This window comes from Lissotriton vulgaris, chromosome 11, assembly GCF_964263255.1.
Source record: "Lissotriton vulgaris chromosome 11, aLisVul1.2, whole genome shotgun sequence".
NCBI lineage: Eukaryota > Metazoa > Chordata > Amphibia > Caudata > Salamandridae > Lissotriton > Lissotriton vulgaris.
Window position 1 is genome coordinate 123,835,560 of NC_141699.1, and position 21,737 is coordinate 123,857,296.

Sequence of the window (21,737 nt, forward strand, 5' to 3'; positions counted from 1 at the left end):
CAAGTAAACCATATTTATTCCACATTTTTCATTACTTTTCCAATTTACAGCGCAGGTGACGTTATTCCAAGCTTCAAATGCTTAAGACATGCTAATCCAGGCTTTATCTTTAGCTCAATGGAATCAACAGTACATCCTGGTTAACCAAGAAGACAATCACTCAATGCATTTTGGGCATGATGCCCTTCCTCAGGGGTAACTAAAATATAAATTAAGTCCATCCGCATTGTAGACAATTTTAACAGATACCAATTTAGGATTAAAACATTCATTCATATCAAACCACTATATTCTAAACCAAAATCAGTTACCTAACCTCAAAAACACTGCTTTTCAATCGCTAAGAGCATAATTCTTTTCTATTTATAAAGTTGAACATGATCAGATTTTTTTTAAAGAGCTGCAAAGTTACTGAACTTTTGTATTGTGAGCTTTTCTCTCTGCCAATTTCTGGTCCATGTCGGATTTGTCATTTTTTAAACTTCTGTTAAAGCAAAACTGTTCACTTCAATGGGCTAAATTCTGTTTCTTGCACAAGGCAATGAGTTAGTTGCAGTTTGTTCTTCAACGGAGGTAACCCTACTTATTCAGAATAAATATTAGATTACTTTTCTTCTAACTCAGTTTTTAGCCTTTTAACAAGCTCTTTATTTTGCTTCAATTTTCTGGGCAACACTGACTTATAGAAGTAATTTTCTGAATGTGTGCCGTTACCACTGGCATAATTTATAAATTAGCAATTGAATCAAATTATTGTGATAACTGATGTACCTGCCTTTGAGAGGTAGTGTTTAAGACATTGACAAACGTAAATGTAAATTGTCTTCTGTTTTGTAATTTTGATTGGGCAGAATTTACAGCGCTGGGCAATGTTTTGTCTCTTCCGATGTAAAGCTGTGCATTTTCCGCAACTTTTTTTGGGAACTTATTTTCAGTTTCTTTGGGTAAGCGCAAGACTGGTTACAGTCTGCTGAAGCAGCCATTGACTAAGTGGAACATGCATGATTTCTGCATTCATAGTCGGAGCAGGCCATGACCCACTGCTATTTCCCCTTGTTAAGATGTCTGTAGTCGTGCTTCCCTCAGGTCAGCTTGAACTCCATGCTACACTCCGATTCTCCCAGACACCCTCCTCTGATTTACACTTTGTGACAGGGTTATGTTTTTATGACTAGACCGCACAAGCTGTCAGGTTGCAAAAAATCTATTGTTAGCTTACCAAGAAACTACAGTGGGCTTACAGGTTGTTGGCTTTGTCACTCTCATTTGCTTTCTTCTTATTTGATGGCTTTATCCCCGGTCCACCTTGTGTTTGACCCTCCCCCTGGAGCATAGCTTCTTTACTTGTGTTATAAACACTGTTCACTTTTAGGAAATTACTTTGTTTTCTTTTTAGGTCGAGCTGATGTGGCATTCATGCGAAGCATGAATGCATCAGCTCGACAACTTATGCTGCCCGTATTTAGGAGAGTGGACAGCAATCAGACGCGCGCTTTCCCATTGTCAGATTTCACCTCGGGAGCGCGCGTCTGATAGCTGCGCATGCGCGGTGCAAAGCCCTGGCTCTCACACAGACACAGGCAGCCCCCACCCCTCTTCATGCACGCACGCACAGGCGCGCGATGCACACGGCACACATACAGGCACACTATCCCCTGCCTCGCATTCGTACAGTCACGCATGCGCACACACATTCCCGCGCGCACACGCGCACACACTCCCTCTCCCCCCTCCCCTCCCCTCCCCCACAGGCATACACACAGGCACACACAGACTTCGCATCAGCCCTGGGCCCCACTCACCGACTGCGCTCTTCCGGCGGGGCTCCTCACGGCGCGTCTCCTCTTCTCAATCGGGGCTCCCTCAGGTCAGAGGAGCCCCGCAACAGGCACCACACTCCTCCTTCTCCCTGGCCCCCTCCTGGGGACCCGGGCTACACCGGACGGCAAGGCGCTCCATGCGCCGGCAGCTCGCAGACCTCGGGAGGCGGGACTTCCGGTCGGCCGCGAGCAGATTGGCCGGCCGGCCAAGAGCTTCCGGGTCGCCGCGGGCAGCGCTGCGGCACTCTCGCGATCAACACAAAACAGGAGCTGTGCACGCGACTGGTTCTTTTTTTCTGAGCGTCACATCGGTTTCATCAACCTAGAAAAAGCTATCGAGCATTCTGCGCGCACACTTAAAGGAACCGCATTGATGGCTGTTGCAGATAAATGAAACAGGATTTTGAGATTGTATCTTTCTGTGGCATGCTGTTTTTGCCAGACTGCAGACTTTTAATGGTAGTCACGTAGCCCATTTTGTGGCTTGTTAGGCAATGCACATTTGCAGTCCACACTAGTAGTATAACGTCAATGTAACAGTAACATTAAAGGTCAGGTTTGGCAGGTAACCAACAGGGGTCAAGCTACCTTACATGGCTCACCCCATGATTTTGTCAAGGAGGCTAATATCTAGTTATTTTCAGATGAAAGCAGCTGGTTATTCCTGAGGTATACACCTGTTACAACACATTTGTTACAACGCAATACTGTTACAACGCGACTTTTACAACGCATACCATTACAACGCATTGCGCTGGGGGGCGCTCTAGGATAGGGAATAAGTATAATTTACTATCCAACACCTTCCCTAGGGTCCACGGGGACTGGAGTTAGAATAGTAAATTATACTTACCACTATCCAGCACCTCAAAGCGCTATGCGTTGTAATGGTATGCGTTGTAATGGTCGCGTTGTAACAGTAGGTAGTTGTAATGGTATGCGTTGTAACATGGTACATCCTATTCCTGAATGACTGCATTTTCGCTCTTTGGACATGGAACTCCTGTGCCAGGACACATTGCAGAAATAAGGTCGGAAATGGTCTTCAAGCAGAATCCTGACCTCTGAGGGTGTGCCGGAGTTCGAAAAGAGTAAAACGCAGAGTATCTGTTGAACATTTTGCCAGATACAGTGTAGATGTGTAGCCTATAGTAAGATGCATCTGCCCTGTGTTATGCATGTAGTATGTCCTTGCAAAGGGTACCATACTTACAGGTTCTGACCTCCAGACACATTATGCAGTACATCTATGTAGAGGAAAGTGAAGGGCCCAGTTAGTGGGGAGTGAATACATTTTATATGTAAAGAATTGGTGAACTCTGTCACCAGGAGGTACAGGTAAAAAGGAGTGCCCCCCTTGCAAGACTATCAAGTGTCACAAGTGTCCCCAGAGCCTGGTACTAGGGGGCAGTTCAGCTGTCGCTCCATCATATGTGGGCGTACTCTCTCAGCGACTTCCTGGCCAGCAAACGCTGGTGCTTTGCTAGTGGTACCTATAAAACTCCAGTGCACTCTCATCGACTTGCAGACTGCCAATAACAGCGAGGGGCAACATAGGACAGGCTGGAAAAATGTTGACTACGGGCAGCAAATCGTCGTTTTTCGTATCATGCAAGGACCTTCAGCCTTAAACACGGTCACTGTACCAGAGTGATTGTTAGTCCAATTTGTTTGAGAAGACAGATGTGCTATCTTACGAGGGTAAGTGCATACACGCGAAGAGATGTCCATTAAAGAGCTCTCTTGAAAAAAATAAACTTGGCCTCGGGCAAAGTGGCTGTAGAAAGGAAAATGAATTAAGGACTAGGGACATGACAAAGGAAAACACATGGAGGCAAAAGAGGAATGAGGATCGCATCTAGGAGGGCTATCTGTGACACCGGACTCTATGTGCTAGGCAAAGCTAAACTGGTCTTTTTATGAGCAGCTAAATGCAAAGATATACAGGGCATAGGACTGAAACTAACATTTCAACTAATACGAAACTGAAGTCATGAAAAGGGTATCCATAAAACAAAGTTCAAATGAGGTGCTTCTTAAATGGCCACCTTGCCCATCCATATTGCCTGCATCCAAAGAGAGAGAGAGAGAGAACATGATCATGCAAACATGGAGGCTTCCAGTGTCAACCTGTCTGACAGATTCCAACTGCCCCTCCTCCTCTTGCATCACGCAGAGGGCTCTGGGATGCCCTTTCGTTTTGGTCGTCCCCACGAACTGTGCCAGGCACGGTGTCTGCTTCCTCCTGCGTGTACTAATATTTCACTTCTGTTTTGGATTTTCGTCACAATAAAATACACTGAACATAATCTTCACAAAAGTTTTTTACAAAAGTTTAAGGTATTGCCATTATAAATTACAATAACTTTTATTTAAGTATTAATTATTTAAAAAAATTAAAAGCAATTTTTATTTGTAATATTAATACATTTAAGTCACGTAAATACAACACATTGCATTACAAAGGATATAAGTGTCACATTCGCGGAAGTTAAAAGTATTGGCATTGTAAATGACAAAGCTATTAATTTCGCTATTTTCAAAATCAACACATATAAATAAAAAAAATTGTCATTTACAATACCAATAGCTCAAACTTTCCTAATGCGAGACCTATTGCATTGCAAATGCTTGTTTCCTTAAGCACTCAATGAGAGTGACAACTGCAAAACGGCACACGTTCTTTTATCTTGCCAAAATTCATGCCATTGTATTAATAAGACCACGTCTCAATATGTTGATGGCTGGATGGAACAACTGGGAAATTATATTGCATTTGTATTGTGCTGTGGCTCAGAGTACGTCCATAGTAATCTACACTCTGCATGTGTTTTCCAGCTGTCTCCATTGTGAGCTTCTCTCCCCATGCTTCATGTTGCTTTCTTACCCGTGTGCTTCTCCCTTTGCCTCCCCATTTTCTCCTTTGTCTGCGACTCCCCTCCACCCTCCTTGTTGCTTCCTGTCCCATGTGCTTCCCTTCCTTTCCTGCCCCCTGTTCTTCTCTTCCTTTCCTCCCCCTTACCCTTCTCTGGTGCCCCCTCAATTCTTTCTGGGGTCCTTTTTTGTGGACCAGCAAGCAAATCGTTGCTGGTCCTTCTGCTTTATAAATAAAAGCTCTTCTTCATCTAAACATTTTTTTTATTTACTGTTTTTGATGGGTAAATAAAAAAATTCTCATCCATGGGATACTCGGCAATAGTCATAATCTATGAATAATCCCCCCCCATGTGCGGGATCCCGGAGCATATAGAATATATATATATATATATCGGCACCAAAGTGCCTTGATCACGTGAGTCAGTCACCTGACTGCTTTTGTACCAACACTTTTTTTTCTTCATTTATTTTCAATTCTTGCTGTGTTAAAGTGACAGTGCAATTTCTTTTAATTTACTTCAATAGGCACAGATGTAAATTGATATAGTATGTACATCCTAGATCCCTGATTCGTTACATCTTCATGGTAATTGATTTGTAGTGATAAATTGTCCAATTCACAATTATGGTATAAATACCCATACTTCTACATGTGCGTGTACATCTTACGATCATGTGCAACATTACGCAATAAATTAAATATTTTCCAACTTCATAGTATAAATATCAGGGTTTTCATATGTACATGTGCAAACTTTGATTTTATGTGCAAAATAGTGCATATATATACATACTATCATACATTTTAAATAGGCAAAAAATAAGTTTGATAAATATATATTCCTATACAATAATTTAAATATACTACATAAAATCTATTAAAATTTGTATAAAACCAATACAGCTGAATCCTATAATTTTGCACATTGCATTAGTTTTATTTTTAGCTTTTGTTATCCCTAGTTTCATATTGAAGTAAATCTTCAATTTGCACTGTATTCCAAGTTCCATATAGGTTCCCTACCTATGATTTTCGGTTTAATTCTAATCGCCTCCTATTACTGTAGTAAATCCTACCTGTCGAAAGAAGCCTCTATCGACAGTAATGTTCCTTTTAGTGAAAAATCAACCAAAATAATTTATTATAAGATTTAAGTGTGTGAAAAGTTGTTTAAAAGAGCACATATAAGATAAAAGCCTTTATCTTACTATCTAATATTGATTTACTATCTAATATTGATTTGTATACCGTGAGGTCTTAAAAAGTTATTTTTGTTCTTGCTTAGCCCGTTCATTCATTGTTGTTATTTAATTTGAACTTACTGAATTTTCTCATTTTACCCTGGATATATATATATATATATATATATATATATATATATATATATATATATATATATTACCTACTGGCGGTTGTCAGTAGGTATATATAGTTAGAATTTTCAGAAATCCCTATTAAAAAAAATCCTATGTTGAATAACTTTGGCGTTCATGGACGGAATTGGCTGAAATTTTCAGGAAAATGGCATATTTTGTTTCTGAGCGTCCCCATAAAGTTTGGGGGGGGGGGGGGGTTTCGTCAAGCGGGGGCCGAGAAAAAAGGGGGGTCCCAAAACGTGTTTTTAACATTGAGTTTTCCATAGGGCAGTTGGACTCACTTTTAGCTCGAACGGCTGAATGGATTTCCACAAAACTTGGCAAAATTGTAGGGACTGGTAGCCCGATGTGCCTTTGCTATGTCTCAAGATATATGCTCCAGTGGTTTTTACGAAAATTACCTTTGAAAAATATATATTGGGCTACATTGGACTATATATATGTTAGAGCCCAAATGTAGCCCAAATGTAGCCCGATGTAGCCTAAAGATGGCCACCAGAGACAAAAAAACAAATGTAGCCCAAATATCAGCCAGATGTAGCCCAACTATAGCCCAGTGACAGAATGTCCCAGAGTGTTCTAAAGAACAACTAGAGCACTAACAGTCTTACTTATGACAAAAGTATGGCACACCTGAAGTCATCTTGATTGGAATAAAGTGTTAACACTTAAAACATTTAATTTGCAAAGGAACAAAATGAGGGGTTTCATTTTGCCATAGAAATGTTTTTTATATATATATATAATATATATATATATATATATATATATATAATATATTTTTTTTCTTTTATTTTTTGTTTACTCCAAAGGCGCGAAAGCTTAAAGATGCACACACAGCAGCTGTCACCAACAGGCTTTTATTCACAGGAGACCGGGATTTCATTTCGAGTAAAATTTCATTTCTTCAGCCTACGCGTTTCGAGGACACAGCCTCTTCTTCCTGGGCTGCTCTGCATAATCGCACAGGTGCTCCAAATTCGTTAATTTAAATACATGCAGTTACCCCCAGTGGGTTGTTCTTAGTGCCTATTTGCATGCTGGGATATTGAGTCCAATTTAAAGAAAGTCATTATTTGCAGTGAGTCCCTTTTGTGAATAATCATTGTTTGAGCAGTAATGAAGCATTAAAACACCCTCCAGTGGGCCCCCAAATGTCATTCCGGTATAATAACTCACAACTGCTGCATTTAACTCTCGCAACAAGGAGACATCCATACCCGACAATAAAGGCTGGTAACCTTTCCATCTGTGTTGTGTGCAACTCATTGTGGAATACCATCGTGTTTTGAAGATAAAGGCGGATGCCCTTCTGCCGAGTTTGCACCACCCCAGGATTTTAAGGGGGCCTCAATGTGGAACAGTGGCATGGGATGAGGATGGACACTTTTGCGGGGGCTCACTTTGGGCCTCAATTGATCGCAGTGATAAGAGCACCGTAATGAAGGATGAATAAGCGGACACTACATTTCCCACAATTCCAGTATTTCGCTGAATTAGAGGCGTGACTAAGAAATTAATTGGGGAAGTGCCTACCCGCCTCGCACGATCTTCCCGGCAGCCTTTGAGAAAGGGGAAACCTGAAACGCGTCAGGCACAGGGGAAGCTGCATTTCACTCTCGCAACAAGGAGACATCCATTCCCGACAATAAAGGCTGGTAACCTTTCCATCTGTGTCGTGTGCAACTCATTGTGGGATACCATCGTGTTTTGAAGATAAAGGCGGATGCCCTTCTGCCGAGTTTGCACCACCCCAGGATTTTAAGGGGGCCACGAGGTTGGATTCACTACCCTCAATGTGGAACAGTGGCATGGGATGAGGATGGACACTTTTGCGGGGGCTCACTTTGGGCCTCAATTGATCGCAGTGATAAGTGCACCGTAATGAAGGATGAATAAGCGGACACTACATTTCCCACAATTCCAGTATTTCGCTGTATTAGTCATGACTAAGAAATTAATTGGGGAAGTGCCTACCCACCTCGCACGATCTTCCCGGCAGCCTTTGAGAAAGGGGAAACCTGAAACGCGTCAGGCACAGGGGAAGCTGCATTTCACTCTCGCAACAAGGAGACATCCATACCCGACAATAAAGGCTGGTACTCTTTCCCTCTGTGTCGTGTGCAACTCATTGTGGGATACCATCGTGTTTTGAGGATATATATATATATATATATATATCTATATCCAACAAACAGGAACCACACTTTGAAGGAGACCACAGAAGGTGAAAGATATGCTCTTTATTTTGCATTATGGCAGCTTGCTGGCACAAGTCTTGTTCAGGATTACCAATTCATCACATAACAGCCGGACGCGTTTCAGGATGCAAAGTCCCTTCCTCAGCGGCGTGATTATCAGCAGGAATGCAGGCGCTGGAACGCCACACTTATATCCTCATCCCAACCTGGTAGGCGTGGCCTTCACTGTGGCCTTGTGGGATGCGTAGTGCGCGTTTAATGTTACCGCAGTGGGTGCGCTGACATTCAATGCAATTTAATCCATAGTCTTTGATATTGCCGTCCTGGTAGACGCCTGCCCCGCTTTACAGTTGCCATACAGAGCTCAAAGCAAGCGCTTCCCTGTAAAGCGCCAGCATCGGTTTTTTTCTCCTCAATTCCGACATCAGCGTGATGCTCGAAGCGGAACCGCCAACGGCGGCGTGTCTCCTTCACGACTTGGGAAAGCCGTTACAAATCCAACAAACAGGAACCACACTTTGAAGGAGACCACAGAAGATATATATATATATATATATCTATATATATATATATATCTATATATATAGATATATATATATATATCTATATATATATATATATATATCTATATATATATATATATATATATATATATATATATAGATATATATATATATATATCCATATATCCCCAAAAAGCTTCCGCGCTTTGAAGATGCACTCCACAGAGGTTAGGTTCACAGAACTTTTAATTGCAGGAAACGGAAATGACGGTCCAATTAATTACAAATCCCTGACGCGTTTCAGTGCCTACAGCACCTTAATCATAGGGCAGGCAGGAAGGAAAACCAGAAATGAACCATCACGTCTTTTCACCATCAACCATGTGCTTTCCAGTAAGCAGCATGCTGGGAGTGATAGTTCCAAATTGTATCCCCTCAGGTGGGGTCCGTTTTCCGCCACAATTTTCTTTGCCAATGTTCATTTAATTTTCACAGCCCTCTGGTGGGCCTCTGGTCCGTGTCACCATTCCTTAATTCAAGCAAACCCCTGCGACGTTGCCCGGGTATGAATTGCTGACAGCCAGTAGTATATTGTTTTGTAGGATTTCGTTTTGATAGCATTTCTTATGTGTGAAAGGCCTGTGAAACGCTCCGATTCACAGTGCACTGCTGATGCCCTTAAGAGTGCTCGTTCAGTAGTGTGTGTACTAGAGTTTCCCTACTTTATTTTTCCTTGCAATATTATATAGCGCGAACTCGACAACATGGCATGAGCACAAGTTACATTACAGAAGAACACATTCATTTGTGGTAGGCATGGGGAGACAAAGCGATTTGCCTGGAATCACAGGATGTTGAGCTGATGCCGAGATTCGAACGTAGCTCCCCAGCTCTAAACTTCGCAATTCTAGAACTTGTGGCGGGATGTGTCTAAAAGTGTATGTCGGTGCTGGCCATCAATGAGAGAGATCTGTGCATTTTTCAAATGGGTGGTGAAAAAAATAGGAGTATGTTGCTGGAGATGTGAGCCACTGTGCCACCAATGTACTTACCGGGGGAGGGTAAACACCCATAATTCCGCAACTTTCTTTCCGCATACCATCACTCCGCATACTTTCATTAGGAAAGTACCATGACTCCGCAATGCCATTATAACGCATGGCATTACATTTTATATGCTTTTACCACGCATACATTTACAACGAAATTCGTTGTAAATGCATGAATGGTAAAAGCATGTTTTTTATTTGTTTGTATAAGGTAATTATGGGTATAGGGGTATATGTTTTGGGGTATTGAGGTATACATATGTTTTGGGGTGTTTGGGTAGTTTAAGGGTTTAGATATAGTTTTGGGTTATGGGGTACAGGGGTAGTTTTAGTGATCGGTATGGGTTTTGGGTACAGGGGTATTTTTAGGGTTCAGGGCTAGGTTTGGGTTTTGGGGTACAGGGGTATTTTTAGGGTTCAGGGCTAGGTTTGGGTTTTGGGTACAGGGTTATTTCAGGGTTCAGGGCTAGGTTTTGGTTTTGGGGTACAGGGGTATTTTTAGGGTTTAGGGGTAGGTTTGGGTTTTAGGGTACAGCGGTATTTTAAGAGTTCAGGGCTATTTTTGGGGGTACAGGGGAATTTTAGGGCTAGGTTTGGGTTTTGAGGTACAGGTGTATTTATAGGGTTCAGGGCTAGGGCTAGGTTTGGGTTTTGGGGTACAGGGGTATTTTTAGGGTTTAGGGATAGGTTTGGGATTTGGGGTACAGGGTATATTTATAGGGTTAAGATGGGTTAGTGTTTAAGGGTGTTGGGGTATTTTAAGGTGTAAGGGTGGGTTATGATTATGGGATGCAGGGGTATTTAAAGGGAGCAGGGTGGAATTAGTTTTTAGAGTGTAAAGGGGAGCGCTGTGCAAGCACACCTGGAGCTGGAATGTACAGAACCTGGGAAGAAAAAACAATGAAATATTGAACACAACGCTCGCTTTTTTTTCCGTGATCCCGTGCCCTCCCACGCCCCCAGCACATGTTATGAGACATGGCATGAAGGGCGGACCGTACCACACCCCCCCAGTGTTTGTCACTCCCCCAGCACACGCCCACAGCACAACGCAGACACGCCCACAAGGGACTACTTTGCTGGCACGGTTCTTTTACCTTTTAAATGTATATGGTGGGCGTCTTCATAGCCCATGTACTTCTGCTGCAACTGCCCTTTCCAACGCTGTATTGGGTGTTGTGATTGGTGTTGTGGTTCCTGAGATTACCCGCCTCAAAGGTTTGGGCTCTCTCTTTATTATATTATTAGTATGGATGGATATATATATTTGTGTATATATTTATGTATGTATATATTTGTGTATATATTTATGTATGTATGTATATATTTATGTATGTATATACATATATTTGTGTATATATCTATATTTATGTATGTATATGTATTTATATGTATATTACCTACTGGCGGTCGCCAGTAGGTAGTTATAGTTAGGATCTACTTTCCATAGGAAATCCGCAACATTCTATTTGGAATAACTTTGGCGCTGGTGGACGAATCTTCGCGAATTTCTCAAAGTAGCTGGCCCGCTCCGCTCCGCTGCTTCCCTGAAAATGTGGGGGGGGGATTCGTCAAGCAGGGGCCGAGATAAAAGGGGGGTCCCGAAACGTGTTTTCTCCATGTTAATTTCCATAGGGCGGTCGAACTCCCTTTTAGCCCGAACGGCTGAATGGATTTCCACCAAACTTGGCAAAATTGTAGGGACTGGTAGCCCGATGTGCCTTTGCTATGTCTCAAGATATGTGCTCCAGTGGATTTTGAGTAATTTAGGTTCAAAAAAAATATATATCTATGGCCGCGCACCGGGGAGTGCTCTGGGTGCGCCACGCGAGGTGCGCACGGAAAGCTGATTGGCTCTCGGGTGTTTCTCCATAGCATATTGTTTGTCCACAAAAAATACAAACCATTTTAAAATTGGAAAACTTTGTTTGTATGGTGGAGTACATCTCCCTAACTTCCGGTCCTGATGGGGTGGAAATATTAGTTTGGGAGGTGCTGGCAGAAGATTGGGCAGGGTTTCTGGCCAGTTCCCTGACCTCTGCCCTAGCATAGTTATTTGGATGCTTCCGTTGCATATGTCTGATCATGGTGAGGTTCCCAAATGAGTATTTTTTTGGGGGATTCCCCCTTGACAGCTCCTGATGACATATTAAGCAGGTTGCCTTAGGCGCATTTACTTTTTTTTTTGTCGTTGGGGATTGAAAAAAATTGCCAGATGATGTGCTCTTTAGGTTTGTAGGTAATATTGTCCTCTGGGACGAATGTCCTCTCCTCCTCCTCCTCCTCTTCCTCCTCTTCTTGATCTCCACCACTGTGAAGTTGTGGTGGTCCTTGTGGTGGTGGTGGTGGTGGTCCAGAAGATCCAGCAGCTGCAGCTAATGTAGCCATTTTCTACTGAAATATCTGCAGGTCTACCTCTCTCAAAGCACAAAGGTAGAATGAGGAAAAAAGGTGGGGTCTTTCATCATTTGGAAAAGATAACTGTTCTGAACCAATGGAAAGTGTTATTTTTAGGTCACATGACCTGGCCTTACATCATTAGGAAACCAAAAGTGAAATGTACCAATACAAAGTTTTATTTTCAGGTCACATCAGTGATGTCATGAGTGATGTCACTGACCATGTCATGAGTGATGTAATATGTGACGTCATCAGCAGTGCATTGCAGGCGCGCAAGTTATAGTGAGTCCAACTAACTATAACGTGGGAATTTCAATGGTTTTATGTCAGTAAAATTTCCAGCTAACTATAACTGGTGTGAAACCTATGGTTTTTTCAGTGTGTGTATATGTGTATATATATATATGTATATGTGTGTGTGTGTGTATGTATATATATATATATATATATATATATATATATACACACACACACACACTCCGGGATCCCCAACATGGGCTGGGATTATTCGTAGATTATGACTTTGAGTATACGCCTGGATGAGAACTAGGATTACAGTTAAGTAACTAATCCTTGCGTGCCACACGCATTTATCATGAATGATGCATGTGTGCCTACAAAATGACGCAGCAGTCAGCTGTACATGCTGTACTACATCACATTTTTGCTGATGCTATACAGAGTAAACAGAAGACATTGGCAGAGCCAATAGGTCTCAAAGGCTTCTATTTCAGTTAGTCTGATTTTCTTGAACATATTTTATGCATCAACAAGTTATGTGCTGTCTACTTCAGAAGCATCATACCATAGCACGCACGATGTTGATGATGTCTAAACATTTTAAAACCATGTTAATACTGTAGCTGATTATAAGACCCCTTCCATATTAAAATAACTCTGGTTACGGGACTCATTTGAAGAATACCATTGTTTCAATACTCCAAGGTAAGCCATTTCAGAGCTCCACAGCACTCGATTTACCACTGGAGGGGCACCTGACTCCCTGTAACCTGGGAATGCTCCCCTCTTCAGACCATTCTGGATACCGGTGGGACGGGCAGTTGACCTACACTCCAAGCTGGCCATACTGAGACTGATGTTGTAGGTAGGGGGCCCGAGGCACTTCCAGCTGCTGGTGGGGGTCGGATGCTTTGTGGCATGCAAGACCTTACCAGACTGGCGCTCCAGGGAGGCTCCAACTCTCAGGATCTGAAGGATGGAAATGGGCCAATGTGCCCTTATGGAGGGGGACACCTACAGAGTCAGAGGATGCCCCCAAAGATATAAGGTTTGTGCCCCCTAGATGGAATGAAGACGTTACCCAGTTGGCCACTAAGAGTGGGGAGAATGACTGAGGATACCCCGCTGGTGCAACTTGGAGGTGCAGTATTCAAGCCCAACAAGGACTTACCCAACATAGTAACGAGACGTGTTCGGTCGGGGTGATGCACTCCCTCCCCTCACTTTGGCTTAACCTACTTAGTAGAGCTGCTTCTCCTGTGTTTGAGTATGCTATTTGACGAGCTGTGCTGCACAAGTGAAATGTATTTGTCTGTGAAATGTTAATGCTTTATAAAAGCAATAAAATTGATTATAAAAAAACAAGAAGTGCAGCAACCAACCCGGAGCTGTTGCGATAATGCCTCCTACGTTTCTTTTTTTCTTTGGTTAAAAGGGGAGACCGGATGACTTTGTATTTTCCTAGAAAACATATTCATTCGTTAACTCTGCACCTGTGGTTTGAACAGAATGCAGGGGCGGAGCTCCGCTCATCCCACGGGTGGGGTCTTTTCCTGCCCTGCACACGTCACTGCTGTCTTCTTATGAGGCCTCTTTCTTGGGCCATGTAGACCGAGTACGTCGTGACGTGTCATGTCATAGTGCTCTCGTCACAGTGAGGGCTTAGAGCGCCGCGGTGGCCAGGGTTCCAGTCTAGGAGCTGCTGACAGTCTGAGGCTCGCCATCCGAGTTGACAAACTTCCTTCACCGGTTCCTGTTTGAGAAGCCGTCACTTCAGACTGGATGGGGGAAGGCTGTCACAGGTAATAAAATCAGTAATTTGTTTGTTGAGTTGAACCTTTGTTCTTTTATGTCTGGTAAGTGTTACGCAAGATTTCCCTTGTGTCTTTGTCGGGCATCGTGTGCCCTTTCTAAGCCCTTTAACAGCTATCACTTGGCCAGTGACCCTGGACTCCCCTGCTTTTCTTTCTTATTTTGGTAGGAGGGAGGGGGAGTTGAGTGTCATTCATCTTTGACAGCGCAGCACACACAAGATTAAAAGTTTGCTGGAGAGAGACTATCCTTCTTTATTTTCTAAAATGATATGGGGTTTAAATATCTAAAAGAATAATCGAACTCGAACCATAAAGTACTATAAAATGCATTATATGTTCTCTGTCGCAACGTTCTTCGTTCCTTCCACACTGAGCCTTGCCCTCCTGAACACGGCGCGTGAATGAGGGGGCACGCGGCAGGCGCGTGCACGTTTTGCAAGATGGAAGCCCTGTGCTCGAGTCTCCAATCAACCGTTCCCGCTGGAATCTGCCCTTCTCGATCTCCTGTTGAAACAACGAAAGGCCTAGGGCTGAGCCACAAGAGCATTTTATACCATGGGGCAAACTGAAATCCACATGGGAGAATAACTGTCATGGCTGAGCGCTTTGTGAAAGACGGCATTTTTACCGCCCCCCCCCCCCTCACCAAGTAGAGGCTTCATCTGGGAAGCTGGTAACATTTGTAAACATAATCTAGGGAGTTTCGTTATAGCAAACAGACTATCAATTATTTAGCGTCATGCACTTCCGGGTTTTAGCAGACTAATGTCTGCTGTTGTAAGTTTAGCGCTCAGTTTGCCTGATCTCTCGCTCAAGGATACTCTGAATGTATGTGTCAAAGGCAAGGGTTTAAACTGAATGTACTGACTGCTTTGGAGTACTATATACCCTGAGCTAAACCTCCTTATCCACATTGAACACCACTTTGTCCATTGTTAGCGTTAACTGGCAAAGAGATGTTTTGTTTCAGAGCAATTAATATAGATCTGATTTATAGAATATTTTTTTCTGCAGCGTTGGTAACCTGACTGCAATAGCTACACAGCTTCCTAGTTGCAAAAATCTTCCCTCACATATTCGTTATGTAAATATTATTTCTCGTAAAATACTGATTGCTTAAATTGCCGCTGGATGTCATTAGCAAAATTAATATTGTCCGATCCAATGGAATGGATTAAATGAGGGGTATAGATGTTAAAGAGGTGGGTGAAAACCAAGCCGCAAGGACTCCAGGGTTGGTGTGAAGCAATGGTGATCTAAGTGGCGGCTTGACCACGGACTGTCCCCTTTCCGACAGAAGCGACTTCCCTAGCGAAATCTCAGCTGCCTAGCTCCCCCACCCCTGTGCAGCAAGAGGGAATGATCAACAGAGGTAAAAACTACCCTGGAGTCAGAGACTCCGAACAACCGCTCCTCTAGCATCAACAGATGACATGGATTGTCTCTGTGATAGACTTTAAGATGGGAGTGCACAGGACCTGAGCGGGAAGAACTGAAGATTAAACCATAGGAGAGTTGTAAAAGTTCTCAGCAATTTACGAATAGAGGAGTTTAAATTAAGCTGCATGCAAAACATTTCAATGTTTCTTTTGAGATGGCAACGTCTCATTGACGGGGAAAGATTGGTATTGGAGACGAAGTAACTGCTTGTGAGGGGTGGAAGTCATGCCTGGAGCATCCCTACATGAGGAGTAGAGCCAGGCACTATGAATAAGAGAATGAGGAGAAAGAACGACCTGCACAGCAACACATGCCATTCTGAAGGGCTATATACAAATACCGAACACAAGCACATTAACATTACACACCACTGTTGCCTTCTCTGGTATTCTGTTTTCATCACAAAAGTTTTACTGGCATGTTTAGAGCCCGCCATAGCTGCAGGCCATGCTCCTTATGCAAGCTTTAATCCGTTTGGTGTCTGTATTCCATCTTGGGAGCCAATATAGCATTTTATTCCTTGAGAGGTTATGATCCTCCCTGTTATCTCTGGTGTTACATCCAACCATAGACCATTGTATGTAGCAGATAAGGCAGCCCCTACCTCAGAGAAGCGGTCAATCCTAGTCTTCAACAGGTGGATTCTGGCTCCCAAAAATATGCAATGAAAAAAACTAACAAACTAATAAAAACAATTAAGTGAACTTGCCAAAGAAAATGTCTGCCGGGGTCAGGCAAGAGTCAAGGCACCGTTGTCACACTGGAAATTGTCAGCAGGGCAGACATGTCCAGCTCTTTGAAGTTAATGTTGCCTCCATAAATTTCTACTTATTTCATACATGTGTGCTGGCAAATTCCAGCGATTTTGCAGATTCTATTTTCACAAAAACTTTAACCAGCATCTGGCTAAAAGAGGTTGGTCCACCACCACCCATTGCATCAACACAAGTAAGGAATTTAGTTTTGATCATGGATAGCAACTTCCTGGTACCTGAAGTGAAACCAGTTTTAAAGTTCTCTTCTTTGGCAGTGAGGTTGAATTTAACTTGCGTCATGGTCAGTCTACGGTACCTAAAATGTACTGGTACCTGCTTTAAGCTTCTGCGGGGCTAAAATTGAATCTAGGGTATGTACAGCGGAGTGCGAAACCCAAGACCTTTAGAATTAGATTCAGTGATTCCATGTTGAATAGTCCGCATTTGAGAATCATCAATTCAATGTTGTGAAATCAGTTATTGAAGACTCCTGGTATCCATAGATTGGGATCTGTTAGAGTGGTCCCGATATAAAAGTCTACAAATAGGTCTGGAAGTGTTGGATTATAAGATGGTGGTCTGTAGGTAAGGAGAAATGAGGAAAATGAGGTAGGCCATGGAGAACATCGGATGAGCAATGATTTACTTCTGGTCTAAGACAGGTTATAATAGTTTTAGTTGGTATTGAGCTTTGATGAATGCGGGCTGCCCCTCCACTCTTCTTAGTGCTGCTGTTTCCCATCAGGATTTTGTAGCCTGCAGATATTGCTCAATGTAGATTTGGTTCAGTGTCATCACTCAGCCAAGTTTATGTAATAATAGCAGATCATTGTCTGAGTCTGACAGAAGATTGAAGGCATTAATGGTGGAGAAGTGTGGCTCAATGGTTAGAGGAGGCATACCCGGAAGCTGAGGTCAGACCCGGGACCAGGGTTCAATTCCCGACGCGGCAGGGTCTGAACCCAAGTGTCCACGGACTCGATAATTCTCACTTCGGTCCCTACTCGAATCACGGGTTCACACTCTGCAACTCTGGGCAATAGCTTGCTTAATCTCCACTACGGCCCCCCGCGGCGGGATGCCTGGCTTTCACCTTAGGGATGCCCAGTACGGGTTATCTCACAGGGAAAAGCCAGGACGGGTTCCCAATGCAAGCGCCGGGACACCCCGTTGGGGTAGCCGTGCGCTATATAAGATACACTAAAAAAAAATAAAAAATAAAAATTAATGATGGTGTTGGTTCAAAAATCTTCCGATAATGATGCCACAGTGAGTCATCTTTAATTCAAGAGGACCAGTTTTCTTGGGTGTGAGTTTTAATATGGGTTAATACGGAATGAAAGGGTTAAGTCATTTTTTAACTCAAGCAGGCTGCGGAGTGACATTATAGGATCAGTGGTGGGAAACAGGAAGAGGTAGAGGACAAGAAGGGTGGGTTAGGAAAGTGTTTTTTTTATTTATACTTTTTTTTAAAGAGAGAGGTTAAAAATGACGTCGGAAGAAGAAATTCGCTATTGTGAAAGGGAGAATAGGAAGGTTATTAATAAAATATGGAACGTGAGGGTTTTGCTTGAGTTCTTGAGGTTGTAGGGATGAGTAGGAGCTGGAGGCAGAAATTAATGAAAAAGTTAAGTTTATAATTTATTGGTGATAGAGTGGATGCCAAAAGTCAGGTTAGAAGTAGTGTGGTGGCAGCGTGATGAGAGGAGTTGGTGTTACAGTAGGAGATGATGAGATGGGAAAAGGGAGGGGGAATATCTGCAAGTGGGCAAATATACTGTACCTGATGAATCTGTTGCTCCATTCACCTACTTTTGTACTTCTGTTTTTATTTATTTTTTACATGTATTTATTACATTTCAAATACAAAAAACAGTCACATTTGATAGTATGTAATACAAATAACTTGTCTCTTCTAACCACAACCCCTGGTGTGAATGCAGAGATTGTGGCAAAACATGGAAGGTCACAGGATGGGTAACGAGATATAGCACTTGTACGGGGTGCATTTAGGTCGCATGTCTAAATATGTATGGGGGCGAGTCTGTGCGAAGGATTATGGGGGCTGGGCAGTTTTCCTTAAGTCCTGCTCTAAAAGGCTGAGGTACTCACGGAAGCAGGACCAAATGTCCCTCGTGCGAGAGGAGGGGGGGGTTGCAGGCTGGCATAATCTCCACCCATGCTCTCCCATCTACTCATGCTTTCAAGCCAGTTTTTGACTGAGGGTGGCCTACTTCACCCTGTCTCAAAGAGATCTCCCTCTTGCCAAGCAACAGGGCATAGAGACCTGCCGGCGGGTCCCCAGAGGGTCATGGGTATAGCCCAGTAAGGCAGTCAAGGGGTTGGGGGTCAATTTGCAGTCAGTCCTGTCTTAAGTTTGCCTGTATACGTTCTCCCAATAGTCTGCAATCAGCGGGCAAGTCCAGGTGAGGTGGGCAAAGTCTGCCCAGGGGGCCCGGCACTTCATGCAACTATCTGGCCTGGTATGATCAAATTTGTCTATTTCTTTTAGGGTGAGATAACACCTATGCAGGTATTTGAAATGTCTCCGCTTGTGCCTGTGGCTTATGGAAATACGCTTTATTTGTGCACAGCAGTAGCCCCATATGTGGTCAGTAATCTGAATTCCTAACTCTTTCTCCCGTACTTCTCTTATCCTGGTTGTAGCATCTGGTTTCATGGCCATGCATGCGTGGTAGAGCTTGGATGTCATATGTCATCTGATGCCTTAATCACCAGCGACGGGCAGGAATATGGGTATAAGGGATCTGAGGGCTTTGTACTTCTTTTTAGTGTCATTTTGTAACAGACAGGAGCAGAATAGTCTGCATGGTGCAGTGATCATGATTGCACCCCATCATATTTCTCTGCTAGAGTGTATTGCATGCAGTTATTACAGTGGAGGGAGGCTAGCTGTGGAGATGGCTGCTTGGTCAAGCTATTCTCAACATTTCCTTTCATTCTTTGTAATCTTTTGACACAGCTCTCTAATTTTTAATAATAAAACAAAGACACTGCCGAGATAATAGCATGTCATGAAAAAGTGAAATCGAGTTAACTCCTCCTGAGTAACTTTTAACCCCTGCCTTTTTCTGTACCTTGGTGCTGGGACCAGGTACAGAAGGTACCTTCTTATGCAGTGGTCCACTGTTATTTAGCACTGGCTTCCTGAGTATGCATTGTGTGATTTGGCATCCTCAAATCTGAACAATACTTTTTGCAAAAGGGCCCTTTTAATGTGAGCGTATTGTCTTTTGCTCCTGATGGTTTCCATCGTCTGCCTTCGCATCAGCATCGTCTTCAAATGTTGGGTGGTTACCTCCTTCAGTTTCCTGCTGTTAGTGTTATTTTTTTATTAAATCTCTTCTTCAGGCTAGGGCACTTTTGGTCCCATCGATTCACATGTCCTTTCCTGAATAAAGCTTCTCAGTCCCCCCCTCTCGTGACACTCTGGTCCATGCTTCCTGAACCCTGTGGTGACATCTTCAAACTGGACAGACACAACGCGTGCATCGGCAAAACCCTAAATGTAACAATTTCACACGTTTTCATTGTATTCAATCTGTCGAAGTTTGAAACATTTGACTGCCTAATTTTAGGGATTTGTGGATATTTTGACCGCATTGCTGCACCAATCTTAGCTTTAGGGACAGTGTTTCTTCTAACGTTACGATGTTTACTATTTGTTAATTTTTGTGTTTTGCCAATATGTTTCTATTGACTAGTTTCTTCATTTTTTTAAATTGCTATTCTGGTGGCAAGATGCCTCCAGTGAGTTAACTGTTTACTGCTGACCAGAGGTCACAAGTTTGAATCCCGGAAAGGTGAATCGAGGCTTTTTTTATCATTTCGACATGAAAAGAATTGAGTAACACTAATCTGAGTAATGGTAGCGTCTGTGGTTTAGGGCATTTAGAACGATAAAAGGTGTACATCCGTAAATAAAAGCAAGTTTTTGATAATATTTGTTTTTTTACACGAGCACTGGTGTGATACAATGTGAAACACTTCAGCACATTTTGAGTTACTTTATGAGTTTTGGCTAGAAGTCTTTCATCATTCTTTAAACCTGTTTCTTAAAAGTGGATCTTTGACAAAATGTCTTGCTCTTCGTATGAAAGAAAGTGACCATGTCTTCTCTCTTTTTTTTAATTTTTTTTAGGGAAAGTCGCCCTGCAACCAGCAGCAGCATGCGCCCCCTCTTACCAGGGAAGCTCTCCTAGACTCCATCTTTGTTCTGTTCGAAGAATGCAGTCAACCCTCATTGATGAAAATAAAGCACGTGGCCAACTTTGTAAAAAAGAGTAAGTAATGACTTGCCACATGTCCTCAGGTTAGTGCTGGAGGTGATGTTGCAGCTCAAGTTGTGGTCCACGTCAGAAGTGAATGCAATATGAATGGTTATTTTTATACAGGGGTTTAAATAGCTAATTTCCTAACTCAAAACTCGAAAGGCCGCGCTTTCCCATTCTTTACTGGATTATTATTTTATCCATTTACAATTATTGCTTCATTTCTGATCACATCTCCAGGTGGGTCAAGAAGTTGCATTGGTTTGCAAGTTGGCATTTATCCCTTACCTTTTACCTGCCTGTTTTTCCCCCTTACATGTACTTTGATCTTTTATTCCCTCTTATTGCATTTGTATCTTCCTTGTCATTGCCTTGGCAATGTGTACGACTTTCTGTTCAAATTCTATTTGCCTGAAATATTCATTACAAAAACCCTTCCCTGTCACTATTACTGTGCAGTATTCCAATACGGAGGACTCCTGAGCATTCCATTGATTACACATGTGATTTGATGCCACACTACATATGAATCTGAAATGTTTGAGATGGATGGACCAAGCTATGTTAACTCAGGATGAGGAATCTCGCCGAAATAGAAAACAATGCATGCCTAGTTAATTATTTTCAATAAAAACATATCTCTGTTGTTATTGCCCATGTGTTTAGCTTTTAAAAATCCGAACAGTGATGTTTTCTTTTAGCCTACCAAATTTACAACAGTTTCCCGCCGAATATTGTAACTTTTTCACACTTTCCCACATGCTTCAGGAGTTTATACAGGATAATCTGGTTTGTTCTTTATAGCTTGGTCGTTCTTGCTTTGCAGGGAAATGCATATTTTTTATTATATGTAGTCTTATTATGTTTCATTGTAAAGTGTATGGTACAAGCTAGTTTAAAGAGGCCTGACATTTCTTGGATTATGGGCCTACTTTTGATCTTTATAGTTAGGTAAAGTAGCCCACAGAA

The 21,737-nt window shown here is 42.6% G+C and overlaps 1 protein-coding gene across 1 annotated transcript in view; it reads left to right on the forward strand.

The window, feature by feature from the left end:
- CIT (citron rho-interacting serine/threonine kinase) overlaps positions 1–21,737 on the forward strand; it is a 1,473,679-nt gene that overhangs the window by 22,298 nt on the left and 1,429,644 nt on the right. Inside the window, exon 3 of the mRNA XM_086942878.1 lies at positions 20,639–20,780. Within this exon, the coding sequence (XP_086799004.1) occupies positions 20,639–20,780 (142 nt within the window). The remainder of the gene's footprint in view (positions 1–20,638; positions 20,781–21,737) is intronic.